This window comes from Nicotiana tomentosiformis, chromosome 8, assembly GCF_000390325.3.
Source record: "Nicotiana tomentosiformis chromosome 8, ASM39032v3, whole genome shotgun sequence".
Lineage (NCBI taxonomy): Eukaryota > Viridiplantae > Streptophyta > Magnoliopsida > Solanales > Solanaceae > Nicotiana > Nicotiana tomentosiformis.
The window spans coordinates 1190311-1209282 of NC_090819.1; the positions used below are offsets into that span (position 1 = coordinate 1190311).

Here is an 18972-nt window from a genome sequence, read left to right on the forward strand (position 1 = left end):
ATTATAATTTCAAGGTAGAGGTAAGGTTTGCGTACACACTACTCTCTCCAGATCTCACTCGTGAAATTATATTAGGTTTGTTGTTGTTGTTGTTTCTAATTATAATATAAATTATTGACCAAATAATTATTAATACATTATAATTACGATTAAAAATAGTCTTATACTACATTTAATGCTTGTTTGGTGTTATGCCATACACATAAAAGATTATTAGTTAGAAGTCACATAAAGTTTGGACAATATCACAATCATATAAGATAGGATTTGGCATGTCAATGAAACTTAGCCTTTCATCCTCAGATAAGTTTAAGTTATATGCAATATTAATAGTATAAATATTGTTTGCACTTACCGTTCAAATTAATATGTAATAGCATATTAATTATTATTTTATTAGATTATTAGTATTTATCATTGGAATTACTTATAAATATTTTATTCCATCAATACGAAGAACTTAATTAGTTCCTTAAGATATATAGTGTTTTTGTGTCAATGATGTTTTTGCCTTTGATTCTTTCATTTTAAATTAATCAGAAAAACATATTATGCTATATTAGCGAAACCTTATTGGAAACAAAATTCGTCAGTATTTCAAGAAGAATTTCTCCATAAATATTATTTAGTATATTAGAAAGACTAAATAAATTTCTTATAATATTTCGTAAGGTACACAACTTAAATCAACCACGAAAAAAGACTTTATTTCCTTATGCACATCTTTATAAGTTATTAAACCTTCTTCATGTTGTTACCCTCCTCTTTGATAAACTTAACAGCAAATAAGCAGTTTATTTTTACTTCATTGTCTATATATTCAGTATAAAAGATGTACATGTACTCATTTTTTTCATATTTTTTTACCCGAATAAATCACACTTACGATGAAAATAATTATTTTTTATTAAAACCTATTCATTTCTTTTTAAGTTATATTTTAAAAGTTTGTCCGTAGCTATGATTTTGATTTTTCCTTTGGCAGGTGAAAGGTCGAGGGTCTAACGAAAATAACTTCCCTACTCCCTTGAGTAGGGATAAAGTTTGTGTACACACTACTTTTTTCAAACCCCACTAGTAAAATTTTATTGGATTATCGTTATTGTTGCCGTCGTCGTCTTTGGCAGGTGGAAGATATTTTCCATTTAAAATCGAGGAGGGGCCAAATATGAAGGGGGGAAAGGAAGGACGAATTTTCGAGCTGTCAATTAAAAGAAACTGACCAATTGATAAGTACCAAACTAAAGCTTCCTTTTTTTGGAGCCCACATCTGTTTTTATTTCTTCAATTTTCCAACTCTTCGTTACCAGGAAATTATTATTCCTTCCCATGAAATTGACATTCAGAACATGAAATTCTTGCAAATAATATATTTTAAGTGAGTACTCCCTCCGTTCCAATTTATGTAAATATGTTTGACTGGGCACGGAATTTAAGAAAAAAACAAAGAATTTTGGAATTTGTGGTCCTAAACAAGTCAGAATATTTGTATGACTATAATTCTGTTGAAACTTGTAGTGGTAAACATGCCATAGTATTTGTATAGTTAGTAAAGCTTCTCATTAATCGTAGAATTTAAAGTTTAAACTAAATTATTTTTAAATTTATAAATGGGTCATTCTTTTTGGAACATACTAAAAATGAAATAGGTTCATATAAACTGGAGCAGATAGAGTATTTATTTCAAAAAACCAACAATGATTTGCATAATTATTCAAAACATAAGTTATTTTGGGGTTTTTCCTTTTTCTTTTTTGGCAAATGACATGCTCAGCCTATATAAAAATTAAAAATGAAACTCACTCAATAAGAAGACAATGTTAACATATAATTGAGTAAATAAAAATTTATCATCTCTAATAACTTAACCTTATAAATGAAATGACCACAAAATTCAAGAAACTTTCACTATCCGTTGTGTAAACGAAAATAAGTTAAACAATAAAATTATTCAAAGATTGGACAGATTTTAATTATTGTGGCTAATATATGCTTTAATCGCCGACAGTCCCCACCATAATTAATAAAACGTATTAAGGTATCATTGTGCCAAATCTTATAAATTGCTTCAATCATTCCAATTCAAAAAAAACTAAAGAGATGTTGAAATTAACGTGAGATAAGCTAATCATTCAATTCTTTTACCCTTTATAGAGGCCAAAAGATGGCCTTTTTTTTGTTGCAAAAAGGGTAGTGTCCAAAAACCAAGAATAACACATTTATAATTAGACATCAATGATTCAATGGGCAAATTGATGAATTAGAAAATAAAATATCTTCCCAAAAATGATGCATGTCTATGACTTATTGACTAATAATGACTATGATGACATTTGGGAGGGCCTTCTTCCCCCACCCCATCCTCTTTTTAAAAAGGAAAATAATAAAAATTGCCCTTATACTATTTAAAATTGATAAATTTAATTACAATAATAAATTCAGTGCAATCCAACACGTGGGTCTAAAAAATTGATCAATTTTATTCTTAATTAAATAGTATTACCTCATCATTGTGTAATATTCTTTTTTTCACTCTTGACCCTGAATGGAGCTCCAGCTTGAGGGTTTTTTCAAACAAAAGTAGAAGTTAAGGGTTGAAATTACACCCTTTTAATTTACCCATTTTACGTTGAAACTCAGTTAATAACAAGAATAAATAGAGTTGAGTAATTCCATATAATATGCAAAGTAAATTTAAATCTTTTCCCTTAAGGGATCATTTGGTTAAGAAGCAAGTTATACTAGAATTATAATATGTGAATTATAATAGGTGAGTTAAATAAAATATGATTAGTTAGTAGATATATATTTTTAAATAGAAATTTGGTTCAATAGATTAAAATGAGATATACAGTATATAATATAAAATATGGGTTCAATTTCACAATAGATAAAGTAGAATAACTATTAGTGTTATAAATTTTAATGTTGATTTTCTTAAAAGGACTATGCAAAAAGAGTTATGGAGAAGTATATTTATGTCATTTGATTATTTATTCTGGGATAGCTAATTCTGAGATTATTTACTCACATTGAATGTGGTATAAAAATAATTTCAAAATTTTGATATAATTCATCCTGAAATTGTTTATACCAAAAATTGAAATTCGAACAAACACGAGATTAAATAAAATAATGGAAAAATGACATTGTATAGCTACTGTAAAAATAATAGTCAAAAAATATATATATAATTTGTATATTTTTTTGTATATATATATATATATATATATATATATACACACACACACACACACATTCTATATCTTATATACAAAAATTATATAAATTTTATAAAAAATTTCGACTACCAAATATAAATAATTTCTTACGCGGGCTAAAAGTAATAATACCCCTTAAATAATCCCACATTCCAACCCGGAATATTTTTCTTTATTTCATGAACCAAACGACCTCTAAATAAATGCTATCACATGATATATAACATGTGATCAGAAGACAAAGTCAAATGTATATAACTGAAGTAAATGCATGTCAAAAACCGCACTGATTCTTCGTTACTTAACTGCAAGATTTTAACAAAACAAATTGGATATTTCCATTGATACAAAGCTCTTTAACTTGTTCTATTGGAGAATCTAAAAACTTTATGTAAGAGGGTGTTTTACTGGTATATTCTTAGCTCACCTCTCTTGTCTTTCTCTGCTTCTGTCTCTCTCTTAGCTCAATTTTCACGTTTTGATATTCTTTCTTCTTGTTTTTTCCCCTCTAATAGATATGTATACATGACACTTTTGTGCAATTATTCGGCAGGAAGAAGCATTTTCAAGAAAAAAAATCATCATCCAATTGTTAGAGGTATTCTATATTTTTAACCAGTTCTCAATTTTTGATTTTTTTTTTAATTTTGGCCCTTGCATGTGTTGTTTTTTATGTGCAGCTATCAGTCTTTTCCTTGTTTTGATATCTTGGGGTTCAGTTTTGTAAGAGGATTTCCTGCTGGATTGATATGCCTATCACTGCTCCTAGTAGATGCCAAAATTTTCATTTTTTTCCTGGGCTTAAGTAACTGAATTTCAAGAATTCTTCAGGTTTCAATCTTTTCCAACAATCATGGTTTTTTTTTTTTTTTTTTTTTTGGGGGGGGGGGGGGGGGGGGGGCTTTTAAATTTTATTTTTAAAAATTTGAGCACCTCTGTTTGTTTGAAAAGTTCCAAAAATGAAGTTTGCAATTTTTTTTTTCAGTTTTTGCTGCAACTCTGTTTTTTTGAGTTGTTTTTGCGGAAAAAGTTAGGAGTAACTTTATTTGACCATGTGGTGGAGTGGTAAGTACTCTTTCATCCTTGACCAGAGTTCTCGGGTTCGAGTCCTAGGTATGAAATCAACTTTGTTAGGGAGCGCTTTATACCCCAATGTGGGACTTCCCGGCGCAAATTCGAATTTAGTCGGGCTCCAATATGGGTAGCGGATACCTGGTGAAAAACCAAAAAAAAATTGAAAATGTGCAAACTCAATTCTTGAGTTTTTGAAAGATTTGACAAATTGAGTTTGAGAACCTTTGTCGAAAGGTAACTTTTTTTTCAAAAAAAGGTTTAAACAAATCCAACTCCGACCTACTTGGGATTGAGGCATAATAGTTGTTGTTGCAATTCAAACAAACATATTTTGGAAAAACTCAAAACCGAGTTTGCAAAATCACATTATGCTAAAACAAAACACAAACAAATGGCCATGTTTCATTCGTTTATGTTCTTTTTTGAGTTATGATGTGCTTAGAAATTGATTGGAGTTTGGAGAGGTCGGTTAGCCATTAAATGAAAATATATTGGTTGTTAAAAATGTAGATTCCAAAGGGCTATTTGAATTATTAAGTATCTTGATTCAATGAACACGAAGTATGGAGTTGGTTTTCTTTCCCGTACCGGTGATTTTAGTGTTAATATGGTATCTTTTAGATCGTTGTCACTACCTACTGTATGATTGCTATCTTTCGCTTCGGTCTTCTTAATATATAGTTGTTTATATAGTTGTTGTTATCGCTTGTTGCCACTGCTTCTTTTCATCTTTTCTTTAGCCGAGGGTCTAGTGGAAACAACCTCTCTGCCTCCCAGGGTAAGGGGTAAGATTTGCGTACACCTTACCCTCTCCATACCCCACTTGTGGGAATACACTGAGTTTTTTGTTGTTGTTGTTGTTGGTTTATTCTGGTTAAAGGTCTGTATGCTAGTGTAGTTATATGCTAACATGAAATAAGAGAAAAATTATGTAGTATTAGAATGAAATGGACATGATTAGAGTGAAAAGAATACAATGGATTCATATAGTTGATCCTAAATAATTTGGAATTTAGGCGACAAGTCAAGTATAGCACCCTTCCAACCAACAGATTGAAAGAGTTTTTTGAGTCAGAAAGGAAGCAATTTAGGTAAAGGCCACTGCAACACTCTTGGTAGGGGGTTTCGAGGGAAGGTGTTTACAAATTAATAGTTTTTTAGATCGAGGCATTAGTTTATTGATTGAAGGAATTAGGTCCTCAATATTGTATAGTTAGGCTTTGTAAAATGTATCTGTCAGTAAGGGCAGTCGGGTGTACTAAGCTCCCGCTATGTGCGGGATCCGGGTAAGGGCCGGACCACAAGAATCTATTGTACGCCGCCTTACCCTGCATTTATGCAAGAGGCTGTTTCCACGGCTCGAACTCGTGACCTCCTGGTCACATGGAAGCAACTTTACCAGTTACACCAAGGCTCCCCTTCCAAATGTATCTGTCAATGGCCAATGGAATTGCTCTGAATATACCTCTATGGATCTACAGTGTGTTTTAGTTTGAACCATTTATGTGATCCTGTATGCATTTACAACGATTGCTTTCAAGACATGTAACCAATTTAACTAATTGTCAGTTCTTGAGAAGAAATGGAAGTGTTAGAAAATCAGTTCTACTCTTTCATTATGTACAATTCTGAGGACTAACATCAATTTGAAAGCGAGTAGTTGGTGCCTGTTACATTATTACTTTGCCGTTGTTGTTTTTGTTGTCATGCATAGAAAAATTGTTACAGTTTGATGGTTGAACATGCAGAAATAAGGCGGTCTTAAGTTGATAATGAATCACATGGAGGACAAGCAATTGAAGTTTAATCAACCTCTTCTCTCAGTTAGACGAATCTCTCCGGCAATGATTTCCCAGAGAGATGAGAAAAAGACAATTGACAATTCTTTTCGTGCTATGACACATCCTCCTCATTTCAAATCAGAACTGAAGTCGGGCCTAGTGGGGAAGCCGGGAACGGTACCTTTCCTCTGGGAAGATAGCCCCGGAAGACCTAAGGATGAGCGCGGACCACAAACTTGTTTCACCGAAAATCCTCCTACTATCCCAAAGCTTCCCCCTGGGTGGAAGTTAAGAGATGACCAGGATTTTGAAAAAGCTCTCGAAAGTACAAAGATTCAAACAGGAAATATTCTAAATGCAAAGCCGAGTTGCGACTATCTGGATGAAAATATAAAGAAGATTGAGAGTTTTGACAGCTCAAAAGAAATGACGGAGGATAAGGAAAATATTGAATCAGAGGATGGTGATGAAACATATTTGGATGCCCGGGATACACTTTCAAGAACTGAATCATCCTTCCTAAATTGTAATGTAAGTGGCTTAAGTGGATATGATGAGCCGAATGCAAAACCATTTAGAACGTCTTTAACGGATCTACGGGCTAAGGATTTGATGATGGGCCGGTTTCTACCAGCAGCTAAGGCCATGGCTTCAGACAAGACTTCGGAAACACCTTACTATGTTCGCAAGAAGCAACCACCTGTTCGGGATCAATCAAGACAGATAAAGAAGGTATTAAATGGGGATAGACGGCCTCAATTGCGCTACGGACCTAGTTTTACACTTTATCATGCCCAAGCTCATGATAATAAAGAAGAAGAAAGTGATGATGACTGTTATGATAATGGAAATTTAGCTAATAAAGTTTGTGGACTGTTGCCTCGTTTTTGCTTGAAAAGTTCATTTAGTCTTCTGAATCCTGTACCTGGAATGAGTGTTAGAACTCGAGTACCCGTGTCTCCTGTCAGTAGAACGCGAACTGCATCCTCGTCTACTGCTTCTTGTAGCGGAACAGAGAATGAGGTCAATTCAACTTATGCTAATGATCCTTGTGAGAATAAAGCAATCCTTGGAAGTACTACAGAAGCAAATAATCGCGAGGTCGAGTGCTTGGGCTTGCAGAAAAATACCTGCCAAAGTTTTCAAGAATTATTGTCTGATCAGAACAATAGCAGGGAAGTAGATCTGTCAACTCCTGTTGTAGAGAAAACTCTGTACATAGATATTGTGCATAAAATGGAATCTGTAGCTAAGATATCATGTTCTCCGGATAGAAAACCATCTAACTTACAACACGAGGACGTTGAGATACTTGAAAGGATAATAAAACAAAAACCATTTGTAGATTCTTCACTTGATTCGTCCGAGAAGTCCTCATTAAAGTCATATCTTCAAAGGAGAGTTGACTTCAGTCCACCACATTCAGCGGAAAATTTGAGCAATGGAAGGGAGACGAAAGCATTGACAGCAACCGGTCAAGCTCAAGACTGTTGCCAAGAGGCAATGACCTTAACAAAGCCTGAGATTGACGTTAGAGAAAAAAACAGAAAGCCAATTTTAAGAAGAGAGAAGGTGGAAAATTCATGCAAAGTGCACCCGGAGTTTCTTGTTCCACCACCTTTACCAAAATCTCCATCAGATTCATGGCTTTGCCGCACTTTGCCTTCGTTATCCACAAAGAATGCACCTTCACGGTCCTATATCGGGACAGGAATAAATACTAATAACCAGTCTTGTAAGCCACTATCTAGTGATCCCAAGTGGGAAACAATTGTTAAAATGACAAAGAAGCAACAGCACTTGTGAAATTCTGAGGTAAATTCTCTATTTCTTCCAATGTATAAGTTTATGTATTCTTCTCTTCATCTGATATATTATCTAAGCGTGTTCTAAAACAACAACGAACCCAGTGTAATCCCACAAATAGGAGTCTGGGGAGGGTTGTGTGTACGCAACCTCACCCCTACCTTGTGCAGGTAGAGACGCTGATTATCTAAGCGTGTTCTCTTTTTCTTAATTTCTGTTCTTGGAATTTCACCAATCTATCAGGAACTCAGGGCCTTTGATACATATACAAGAAGCTCAGTGGAAGATGTTAACGCTTCTGTAGTCCTCTGATTGTTTCCCATGCTTTCTTGTGCAAATCAAATAGTACAATGGGTGTGAAGGTGAACAATAATGTATAGTTTGCTCTGTAGATTTTGCACTTCCTTTCTTAAGTTATAAAGGGCTTGTAACTGCCAACTCATATCCTGTAATTACATGATGGAATAAGAGTTCTGTTGTACAGGTAAGTTCAACTTAATCCCTTGCATGGGTTGAGAGATTTTGTAGAGAAGTCATAACCTATAATTATAGTTTCTTGTTTATGTGATGGAGCGATGATGAAGTAGTCTACCTCACAATTGCATAATTGAAGGAAATTTCTTGTTTCCGAATGAGAGGTAAATGTATCAATATTGGACAAAAACCTATCATTTAAGTGGAGGAGTAGATAATCAGACTCATTATTCACTGAGTTTCGAACCGTGTGCCAACTAGCTCTAGATATTTGTTTGCTTTAACCCTGAAGAGCTAGCTTTGTAATCTAGTGATTCTTGAAATGAGATATAAGCAAGTACCATTAGCCTTCGACTTTATAGTCAGTTAGTTGATAATTTCAGGGGATTTCTTAATGCAAGAAAAAAAGGAAGAGAAAGCATTACCTAGCTTTAGGAACCAAAACACAGGTCAAATCTGCTCTATTGGTTTTGATGTATTTTAGTATTTAAAATGTGTTCCTTTGATGTACAGACAAGTAATGCAAAACTTACTTAATAACGCAAAAAAATGGTCAAAAATGTTTGGTTTTGATGTGTTCACATTGTAAAGTGTTAATTTTGTCAATTTAATTGTATAAATCCATGTATTACTAATATCCATGCGCCAAATGCTGTGAGAGAGCAACAAAACGACTTCATACCTACGAACTAAATTTCAGAGTATTTGCTCGACATCACTAATACAAGAACAACACAACAACTCTTTCACCAGAATTAAAACTAAACCAAACTTTGCTGTGCTGAAAAGTGAGGTTTCCCAATTGTCTGATTATCAGTTTAAAAGCAATAATTTAATGCGAGATCAGTAAAATAATGTTACGGTATATTGATATGTACATCAGAAATGCCCTATTCTATAGAGAACACCGGTTATTATTTTCACATTGTTGAGACATACTATAAATTCACCTCATCCCAAATTAACTACTCACTGCATTAAAAAAATGATTGATAAAACCAAAAATGAACCATCCTAAGGTTTGATAACACGACCCTTGTATTGCCCTCGACGAATAACAAAGTCATCAGGAGGTTGAAACTCTTCCAACCAAGTCACCTCTGAGAATATCTTCCCATCCACCTCGAGTTCACCTTAACGATGTAAAGCATTTAAAGTAAGATTTGTAATACAGTTGCATGTTCATATTCATAAAAAAGTTGGCACCAGAGTTATTACCTGATAGATCTCCTCGAGGAGACCTTCGGAAATAAGTGCAATGACGTCCATCATCGGAAGAGTAAGGTGGAGAAAGGATATCAAAAATAGCACAAGGGGTTATAGCTTTGAAACAATGAATATTGCCTCCATTCGTTGGATACAGAGTAGTTGTCCCGCATGGAGCAGTCATCTCACAATCTTTAAAAAGCTTAGCTGATCTTGTACCTGAAAACCATTTAAAACAGGTACCGAACATAGTAAATGCCAGCATAACCTAAGATCAAGATTTTGCATGACAATTGACCCCAATCAAAACAGTTCCAGAGAAGAAACTCCTTCCAGCCAAATGACATGGCCAGCTCTCTCCGGTAATAAATTATAGTTCCAAGACTCTAGACTTGAGTACTGAGTCTAAAGGAAATTCAACTTGTTCGTTTTTCCTTTCTGTGAGACAGATATTAACAGTCACCATTTGTCCAGGAATTAATATTCCATAAGCAATTTAGTTACATGCAGTGCAACCACACAGTTCACCTTTGTGCAAAACTATTGAGATACAAAATTCTGCAAGATACGCGAAGAGAACCCTTGGCCGTGCTAGTCTACTGAACTTAACTGTGATCATTTGTGCAATGAAATACAAATTCCGCACAGGATGTGAATTAAACCCTCGAATACGACATTTACTATAAAAAGAACCAATAACTCTTATTAAAGAACCATTACTACCCTAGTCTTTTTACAAGGACCTTTTGTTATCGAATTCATGATATAGAGCATCACCGGGCCAAAACGAAACCACCAAAAACAAAATGTTTTTTAAGTATCTTAAACACACTGAAACACAATCTATTGCCAATTGGAGTAGTAAGAAAGAAAGGTCAGTCAAAGAACGCCAAGTCCAAGCGAAATAGAGAAAAGAATGCCTGCCAACTAATCAAATTCCAGAGAATAAATCCAAGCACTGATGTAACTTCAAATTAACCGAACATCAGAACATCACATAAGACAACTCCACCTTCTGCAATGAAATGATATTTCAAAAAAGAGCATATCATCTCCATCAAGAAAGTCCTAAAAATCTTTCGTGCAAAACATCCACTTCAAATAGCACATACCTTCGGGTAGAACTGAAGGCCCCGGACTATCGATCCAATCATAGGCTTTCACATGTAAGGAACCATATATAAGCTTACTTAAAACGGTCATCCCCGGGTGGTTATGTAGAGGAATGATTGAAGAAGGTGGCATGCAGAATATTCCCATCTGTAAGAACATTCAACAGGCTAGTGGATCTCAATTATGCAGTTTTCATATCTCTCCTTATAGCACAACATCATCAATCTAATGGAATAAATAAAAAAAATCTAAAAGTACGGCAACACTTACAGTGAAGCTCTCACATTCATGTATGTGCAGGTATTTGATTGGCAGGATCGATCGTAGACCCCCATTATGCTCGCGCATGGTACCTTTCCAACTCCTGACAAGTTGTGCCTCCTGCTCAAGACCTACATCAGAAGGCTTGATTTTGTCTGAAACAAAATGAGCAGCCGACATACCAATTACATGAGAATTTCAAGAATAGAGCAATATAAATCTGGGGTATCAGGCAAAGGATTCAACAAATATCTGACACTGCACCTCATAGTCTCAACGGATAGTAGTCATACACATGAGAATATAGAAACTAAGGAATTAAGTCTCCAAAAAAATTACTTAAAACTGCGAATTTTGCAATTCTATGCAATATCTGACAAAAGAATGATAATACATTAAAATGCTTCAGGAATGAACAGATTCTTCATGAAACCCGCATCAAACCAAATTGACTTGGCTCAGGTTGCAGATTGGAGGAGGAGGACATTTACTTCCTAAATTTAGCATCCTTATAGAAAAGGAAAAGTTTTATACAGCATCATGGACCTTAATCCCTTCATTTCTTAACACTACTCCCCAATCCCAACTTCCTTATTTTCTCTATATAACTTAACTAATAGATCCAGAAAAACAGCTTTGTTCCTTCAATCACCTTCCAACTAGCATAGCAGCTTCATACGGAGAGCTGAGACCTTTTCATCTCTACCTTCTCAGCACCAATCTAACACCCAACCAACACCATCACAGAAAAGAAAAAAGAGCTCCTATACAACCTCCCAGGAGTTGCATGACATCAATGACAGCTTACAAAATTAGTAACTTCATGATAAATAAGAGATGGAATACATTTATAGACTAATTTAAGTTTTAAAATTGTTACTTTTCCTTCTTTCACACAAAGGAGAAATGAAATAGGGCTACTGGACTTTTTGGTGTCGGCCGCAAGTATTTGGTTCTTCATTTGTGCTTCAGTTGCTAAAAATGTATGTGTTGATTTTTCTATCTCATGTGCGCTATAACATCCATGAGTTCTTTGCAGTAAGAGACTGTTGACATCGAAGAGAGCTTAAAGGGATGTTATCCACCTGACATTGTTGCTAAGCAGGATATCTAATAAACAATCTGATCAATACTTATCCATAAAACAAACTATATGATTCAATTGTAGGAGCTGGACATTCATCTTCGGAAGTTTCTTCAGATTATCCTAATCAACCAGACCCTTCATTGGCCTCATTGTACCAGTGTTAAATGAGTTGGAACAGAGTTTTAAAAACTTGCTAAAACTAGATATCACACACATATCACACTTGGTAAACATGCATGATTCCACATAGGTCTGATCTAATTGTGTATCATTTTAGCCAACTCCATCACTCTGATACAGGAACAGACCAATCCTCTCCAACAACATTTTGGAGTCCCTATGATCATTCGATCATATCATAATGCATCCACCTCATTAAGTTTCCTTAAGAATCTCAGCTCCATTTCCCACCCACCCGACATACCTCATGTAATTTTGGTGAACTAAATTCAATTTCTTTAATAACATTGTCGTACTCGAGTTACTTTTTGCCTTTCTTCCACATTGCACTAACAATAATTAGAAGTCCTCCCTGTACTCACAAATCTTATAATTCCAACCATAGAACTATATGTAGTTTGTTCTCTAACCAACTAAGAGCCCACAAATTGTAAGGTGACTTGGAGATGCACAAGCAATCCATATGAAATCCTACAGCAATCATGTATGCCTATTGTTACCAAAATACTTTCTTGCCTCTTATGAAAGAAAATCTGTTAGAAAATATTTGACAAGCAAGCGTCATACTAGTCATTGTCATTCTGATAGCAACTAGCTAGTAGTTTCTCACATTTTTTTTTTTTGATAAGGTAAATTGTATTAATCAAAAGAGAGAGAACTCCCGTGTACACAAAGTATACCAAAGACGTAGAGAATTTACATCAGTAACATGATTATCTACAAAAGACGCCCAATCTTCTATACAAGTAGGGGCTAAGTGAGTGCACCAAAAAGCGATCAAAGATAAAAGACTATTCTTAAGATGTGAAAAAGGAGACTCAATGTCCTCAAAAGCTCTCCTATTTCTCTCCCCCCATACTACCCACATGAGAGCTAACGGAGCGAATTTCCACGCCTTTTGCTTTCTTCTTCTACGAAAACCGCCCCAGCTATATAACATTTCCTTTACAGTGCTTGGCATCACCCATTGGACACCAAAGAGATTCAGGATTGTCCTCCACAAAGCTGAGGACACAGGGCAATGCAACATAAGGTGATCAACTTCTACTCCTGAGCTTTTACACATGTAGCACCAACTAACAAGTGTAATTCCCCTCTTTCGGAGATTTTCAGCAGTCAAGATCACTCCCCTAGTAGTTTCTCACATAAAACCTAAAGGATCCTCAGGCTTTTGTTTCAATGATCTTTAGTATAATCATAGAACATCCTCCTCTCAAGCTCTCAATAGTCCAAATCTCATTGCGGATCCCACATACACACTTCCACATCTCTACATCATAAACCCAAATTTGATTTCTTTTTCTTTTCAAACCTCAATCAGCAACACCCAATTTCTTCTTTAGCTAGTGCTATAAAATCTAGAAACATTGGTGACATTTTCTTGAACAAAAAAGCGATTTGAAGAAAATCTGCAGAGACTTGTAAGCATTTGTAGAAATGCAACCTTATCCCTAAATCTGATGCATAATGAGTTCAGTGGGAGAAATTTTCCACTGTTTTAATTATTTAAACTATCATTCAAAAAGTTTTGCGACCTTAATTTTAGTGTTTAACGAGAGTAACTTGGCTTTATAATTATTTGTAAGCACCTCCATTCTAGAATAACAATAAACTTGGAGAATAAATTTTAAAAGGCCACCAGGGCTTTGGTCTAGTAGTTAGAGCATGGGATGTGTGGATTGGGCGCATTTCATAGGTTCGAACCTTGCCACAAACAAAAGCCTTGTACTTGAGTAAAGAAGGGTAGAGGGGCGACTCAATTATCCACCGAGTTTCAAACCGTGAGCCATTGGAACTCGGGGATTTCTCGAATATGAAAGAAAAAAGAGAGTATAAATTTTAGAAGGACCTGCTCATAGTCATCATATTTCAGTGCCCAAATAGCCCTATGTTTCTTTCTTTTCTCTAAATCATCAACCAGCCCAGTCCACACAAAAATCCTTTAAACTCAATTAATTTCCCATTTTAAGACACAAATCTCCAAAAAGTAGAGCCTCAAAGATGCCCGTGCAAATTCGTATAAGAATCAGAATTTCATTTAATCTCCACAGTTTCCTAATCAAGTCGTAAAAGAATCAGACTTCCATTTAAATCTCCGTGTTTAACTAATCAACAATAAGGAAGTTGGAATGACATTGAAATATCATGCGCTAAACTAAATGCAGACACTTAAGGTATAAAATTGAAAGGCATAATTGACCATGAAATATACGTAGTACGATCACAGAAACTGGAAGAGATTGGGAAAGATTTTGAAGGGGGTGGGAGATTTTTCGTATACTTCTTGTATACGAGGTTTCTCCCCACAACAACAACAACGACCCAGGGGTCTGGGGAGGGTAGTGTGTACGCAAACCTTACCCCTACCCCGAAGGAGTGAAGAGGCTGTTTCTGAAAGACCCTCGGCTCAAGAAGACGGAAAAGACGAGAAGAGAAGGGAAGGGACAATATATTAGTACCATCAAACAGAAGCCAAAGAAATAATAATAGCACCATAAGAACTAGAAAATAGTTAAAATGCAATGACAAAACCAGAAAATAAGCCCCGATGCTATGAACAACGGAAGGATAGTGGTTTCTCCCCACAACTTCAATAAAATTATTCTCATATCCAATAAAAGGGGGTGGGAGAGCAAGAAACTTTTCAAGAGGCAAGGAGCAAACATTATTTTCGACAGACAAGAACCTTCAAGCTCAAACAGTGCTAAAGTGAACATCATACAACTCCTTAGCTCAAAAGGCGCAGAGGCAGTTGGAAAGGCTTTTTAGGAAGAAGGCCCCTCACCCTCCTACGTTGTAAAAGGGAAGTGGAGATCTTAAATATGAAAATGATAATATCAAAGTTATTAGTCTCGGGATAAAGATATTTCCTTCACAATACTATGTGGCGGCAGCAGAGAGCTCGAGCATGAAAAATGTTTTGAATACTCATAGGATTCAACAGGTCATGTTAGTTTGCTTGAAAAGAAAAAAAAGATAGATAAACCCATTATTAATGAAAGAGGGCTAAACATATCATTTGCTCGGCAATGCTGCACTCATCTTCTGTAGGCATAGTACAACTAGCATAATATTTCATTTTCTTTGAATTTGTTCTCCAACAAGTTTTGTTTAGAGGGGACTAGTTTATACAAGCATATTTACACCCTAAGCGCAACAAGACAATAATTTTTTGTCCTTTGCCTGATACTATATTTCCCCATTTGCCCAGGCTGCAGACAGTAGCTAAAACCCCATATTTTCTAATGTATTACTACCAACAAACACCGGATTTATCAATTTGAGGAAGACCGACAGAAAATTAGTGTCCATGCCCAACCTCAAAATGGCATAAGAATAATCATTTACAAATGTTTTCAAAGAGAAACGTGCTACATCTATTTAGTGCAAAAGTAAGAGATTCTACTCAAATATAGAAATGATACATAATTGTACTCCAAATCCTAAACAAAAGATAAGGACCTAAAAAAAAAATTAAAAAAAAGGATCAATTTTTGTACTATTATGCATTCTCCAGATGTCAATGCAATACATTTCGTCGCAAAAAATAAATAAATAAATAAACATTTCCATATCAAAAGTTATACTACAGAACCCCCAAACAACCTTCACCAACATGTAGAAATAAATAGAGTAAACAGAAGAAAACACAAATGAATCAACTAAACCGCGTGGCTGATTGAAATCTATACATGTGGCCAACATTCAAGCAAAATTAAAAAAAGAGACTAAAATTCAGAACACCTGCCTAAGAGAGAACGAACTTTCTCAAGAGCATCTTCTGATATGGGTCCATCAGGAGAAAGTGATGCTATACAGGCATTATAAAGCTTTTGTACAGCTGGCATGTTTATCGAAGTGACCACCTTTACCCTGACCGCCTATGCAACCGAACTTATCTTATAGCTAACAACTTGAAGCTAACCCAAAAAATACTGTCTGAAGGGTCCTCTATTTCTCAGAAGACCCTTCACGCAAACAATCAGGCACAGGCTGGACTTCGAATGCAAACAAAGCCGATGATCATGTATCCACGTGGTGCTTAACAGATCCAGCTATCTATTATCATTGCCACCTACTAAACAGACAACAAAAAGACCGTTAAACTCAGCGCTGCAGAAAACCACAAAAATTTCAACATTGTATTTTGAACTTGAGAAGAAACTAATTAAATACCAAACTAAATTACCAAAAATAGAGCTTGAAGCCCTATTAATAGCAAAATATTTTTGACAAACCCAACATTCCATTTCCAATAAAAAAACAAGTTCATGTAAAGCTGATATTCCATGCTAACTTCACTAGTTAAAAATCCATACTTGTAAATGGATTAAAATTATATAGCCTAACAATGTTAAAGTATATGCAGTATCAATGTAGTTTATCTGGTAAGAGGTTACTTACCTTGTTTTTCTAGTTACCAATAATAATTACTATAGACGCTTAGCACTAATTAGCTTTTAAGTAACCTGACTTTTAAAACCGCCAAAAGCCCCAAGGGGCCGTTTGGTTTGTGAGCAGGTCACTGTGATTATAATGTGGGGATTATATAATACGGGGATTAAATTATGATGGGATTATTTAGTAATATACTTTTATTAGCAAATTATCAAACAACTGAAAACTAGAAAAGAATAAAAAGAAATTGAAGTAGCTCTGAAATTGAGTACTATAGGAACTAGGAAGAAATTCCCAAACAGAAGTGATGTGTCAATTGAAGAACTCAATGGAAGAAAAAAAAATACTCATTCAGCAATTAATGAACCGGAAACGAAACGAGGATATTATTATATAGTTGTAAAAAAGAACGAAACACATAAATATAACCTTATCATGTCACCTAAAGGATATTTACAGTTAAGTCTCCATAAAAAGTGGGATTTGTAATCCTGAAAAATAAGACAGATTACCTACTACAACATGTAAAAGTGACCTGAATGACGATGTATATAACTTAAACTCTGCATACAATCAATTACGCCTCATTTTCAGAAGATTGATCTAGGACTGTTTTCACTATAGCCGTCTATTTTACTTATTTACCTTATGCTTTGAAAAAATCTATTTATGCGGAGCTTGTAATAATTATCGCGTGAAGAAAATGAAATTGCAGTAACGATTGTTAGTGGAAACAGGGAATCAAAAGCGGAGAAAATCATACCTTGAAGATGAAATACAGAGAGATCGCGCGGAGGTAAGAGGAGAAAGGGAGAGAGAACGATTGCGTTTTCTCTGAGCCCTTTGAAGGTTTTGGAGATTTGGATTTTGTTGGAGTTATGGGCTATGGCGCTTGCTCTGATTGACCACCTGGAATTATTGCCCTAAATTTTGCTTGTAAGTCACATGAATATCATTTTTGTCTTTTTATTTCTCTTTCTATTTGTTAGTAGTAGTATAATATTATTATCTTGGAAAATTGAATGGATTAGCATTTGCAATTACTATAGAATAGATTGATTTGTGGGTGTATAATAGTGTAAACATCTTTTTTAGGTTAGCAAGAGTTACTGTATTGACTAACTCTCATTAATCTATAATATACTATATTAAAAACACGAACGGTCTTAACAAAATATCGTTCGTTTTTTTTAACCTTTTAAAATAAAGTTCACATCCGATAAAACAATAATTTAATTGTTTTTCTACTATTTAAGAATAATTATTTAATTAATTTCCTACTATTTAGGGATAGTAATTTAATAATTTTCCTACTATATAAATTTTTGATTTTTCAATTCCAATTCACACCGGGACAATTCGTTCACTGTCAACTCCATTTACCTTTAGGAGTATTAAATGTCTCCTGTTAGGTTTAGGAGATTTTTTTTTGGTTTCCCAAAATTTTAAAACCAAAAGCAAATAAAAATAAGTTAATATTATTAGGTTTAGTATTCTATTACTCCTATCACAATTATCGTAGGATACAAGTCTAATCTTTAATTTTCTAGAATTAATGTTACTTTAGGTTTAGTATTCTTTTACCATAACCGAATAAAATATCACCAATTAATGTTAGTTTAGGATTAGTATTCTTTTATCAAAATTATCTTAGGATTAAAGTATTGAAATCAAAGCCATTTAAAATAAGGATGAAGTGAACACTTTTACAAAAAAAAGTCAATATGCCACATTCTTTACCATAAACTCATGATAGTATGGATATCTATAAAAAAAACTTATTTGTGATTGTCACTTTTAATTTTTATTTACAATATATCATGTATGATTATTAGTCTAAAATTATCTTCAGTTGTAAATTATAATATATGTTTTTCTATTGTGTATTATACAATAATTAATTTTTGCCTAAAGGTAACTATCTGTGATGGTAATCAAGATTCTCTTTTTTCTTTAATCTACTCTCTATGTTCCTCCTCTTTTTCTAATGCATTTTGTATCTGAATGAGCAGTGATGGTATCTTTTTTATTTTGAATAATATTTACTAGGTTGTCAGTTATAAAGATACGAATTTGTTATATTTATACTAAAATATTATTTTTTTGATAGTTCCAGCTTTTTCATATTATATGTTAGATGAACAGTTGCATTCGAATCACTCTAAAATAGTAATTATGATAATAATTTTGTTGTTCACTCTTATATAAGACGGATTTCAACCGACTTATTTTAGTTTAATGGTATTAGGTCTTATCGTTTAATATTATCATATATTCATTTTATTTTAAATCGATTGTATTTTGTTATGTGTGCGCATATATGTTTGTACAAAGGCTTTTGTAATGTGAATTGAGACTTTATGTGTTATTT

General features: G+C 34.2%; 2 protein-coding genes and 1 long non-coding RNA gene across 10 annotated transcripts; 1 reads left to right on the forward strand and 2 right to left on the reverse strand.

Moving 5' to 3' along the window:
- The first annotated feature begins 3466 nt into the window (after window positions 1-3466).
- On the forward strand, window positions 3467-8381 carry LOC104097983 (uncharacterized). Of its 7 annotated transcripts, none has more exons than XM_033656568.2 (4): window positions 3468-3631; window positions 3737-3819; window positions 3902-4052; window positions 6044-8381. In XM_033656568.2, exon 4 carries the CDS (start codon window positions 6068-6070, stop codon window positions 7880-7882), a length of 1815 nt encoding a protein of 604 aa, XP_033512459.1. In that variant the 5' UTR covers window positions 3468-3631; window positions 3737-3819; window positions 3902-4052; window positions 6044-6067; the 3' UTR covers window positions 7883-8381. The 7 variants fall into 7 exon arrangements, with proteins under 7 accessions (XP_009602915.1, XP_009602916.1, XP_033512459.1 ...); XM_033656569.2 differs by having other exon boundaries at window positions 3775-3819; XM_009604620.4 differs by lacking the exon at window positions 3902-4052 and having other exon boundaries at window positions 3467-3631.
- A 785-nt stretch (window positions 8382-9166) lies between these two features.
- Window positions 9167-17540, reverse strand: LOC104097982 (plant cysteine oxidase 4). Of its 2 annotated transcripts, none has more exons than XM_009604618.4 (6): window positions 17365-17540; window positions 15952-16278; window positions 10946-11091; window positions 10675-10822; window positions 9575-9781; window positions 9167-9489 (listed from the first exon to the last, which is right to left on the reverse strand). In XM_009604618.4, the coding sequence occupies exons 2-6, from the start codon at window positions 16049-16051 to the stop codon at window positions 9371-9373; spliced, it is 720 nt and encodes a 239-aa protein (XP_009602913.1). In that variant the 5' UTR covers window positions 16052-16278; window positions 17365-17540; the 3' UTR covers window positions 9167-9370. The 2 variants fall into 2 exon arrangements, with proteins under 2 accessions (XP_009602913.1, XP_009602912.1); XM_009604617.4 differs by having other exon boundaries at window positions 15952-16281.
- LOC138896750 (uncharacterized) lies at window positions 11863-15945 on the reverse strand. Its single transcript, XR_011410156.1, has 2 exons — window positions 15791-15945; window positions 11863-15665 (listed from the first exon to the last, which is right to left on the reverse strand). It is a non-coding gene; the product is annotated as an uncharacterized lncRNA (long non-coding RNA).
- Window positions 17541-18972: the final 1432 nt, after the last annotated feature.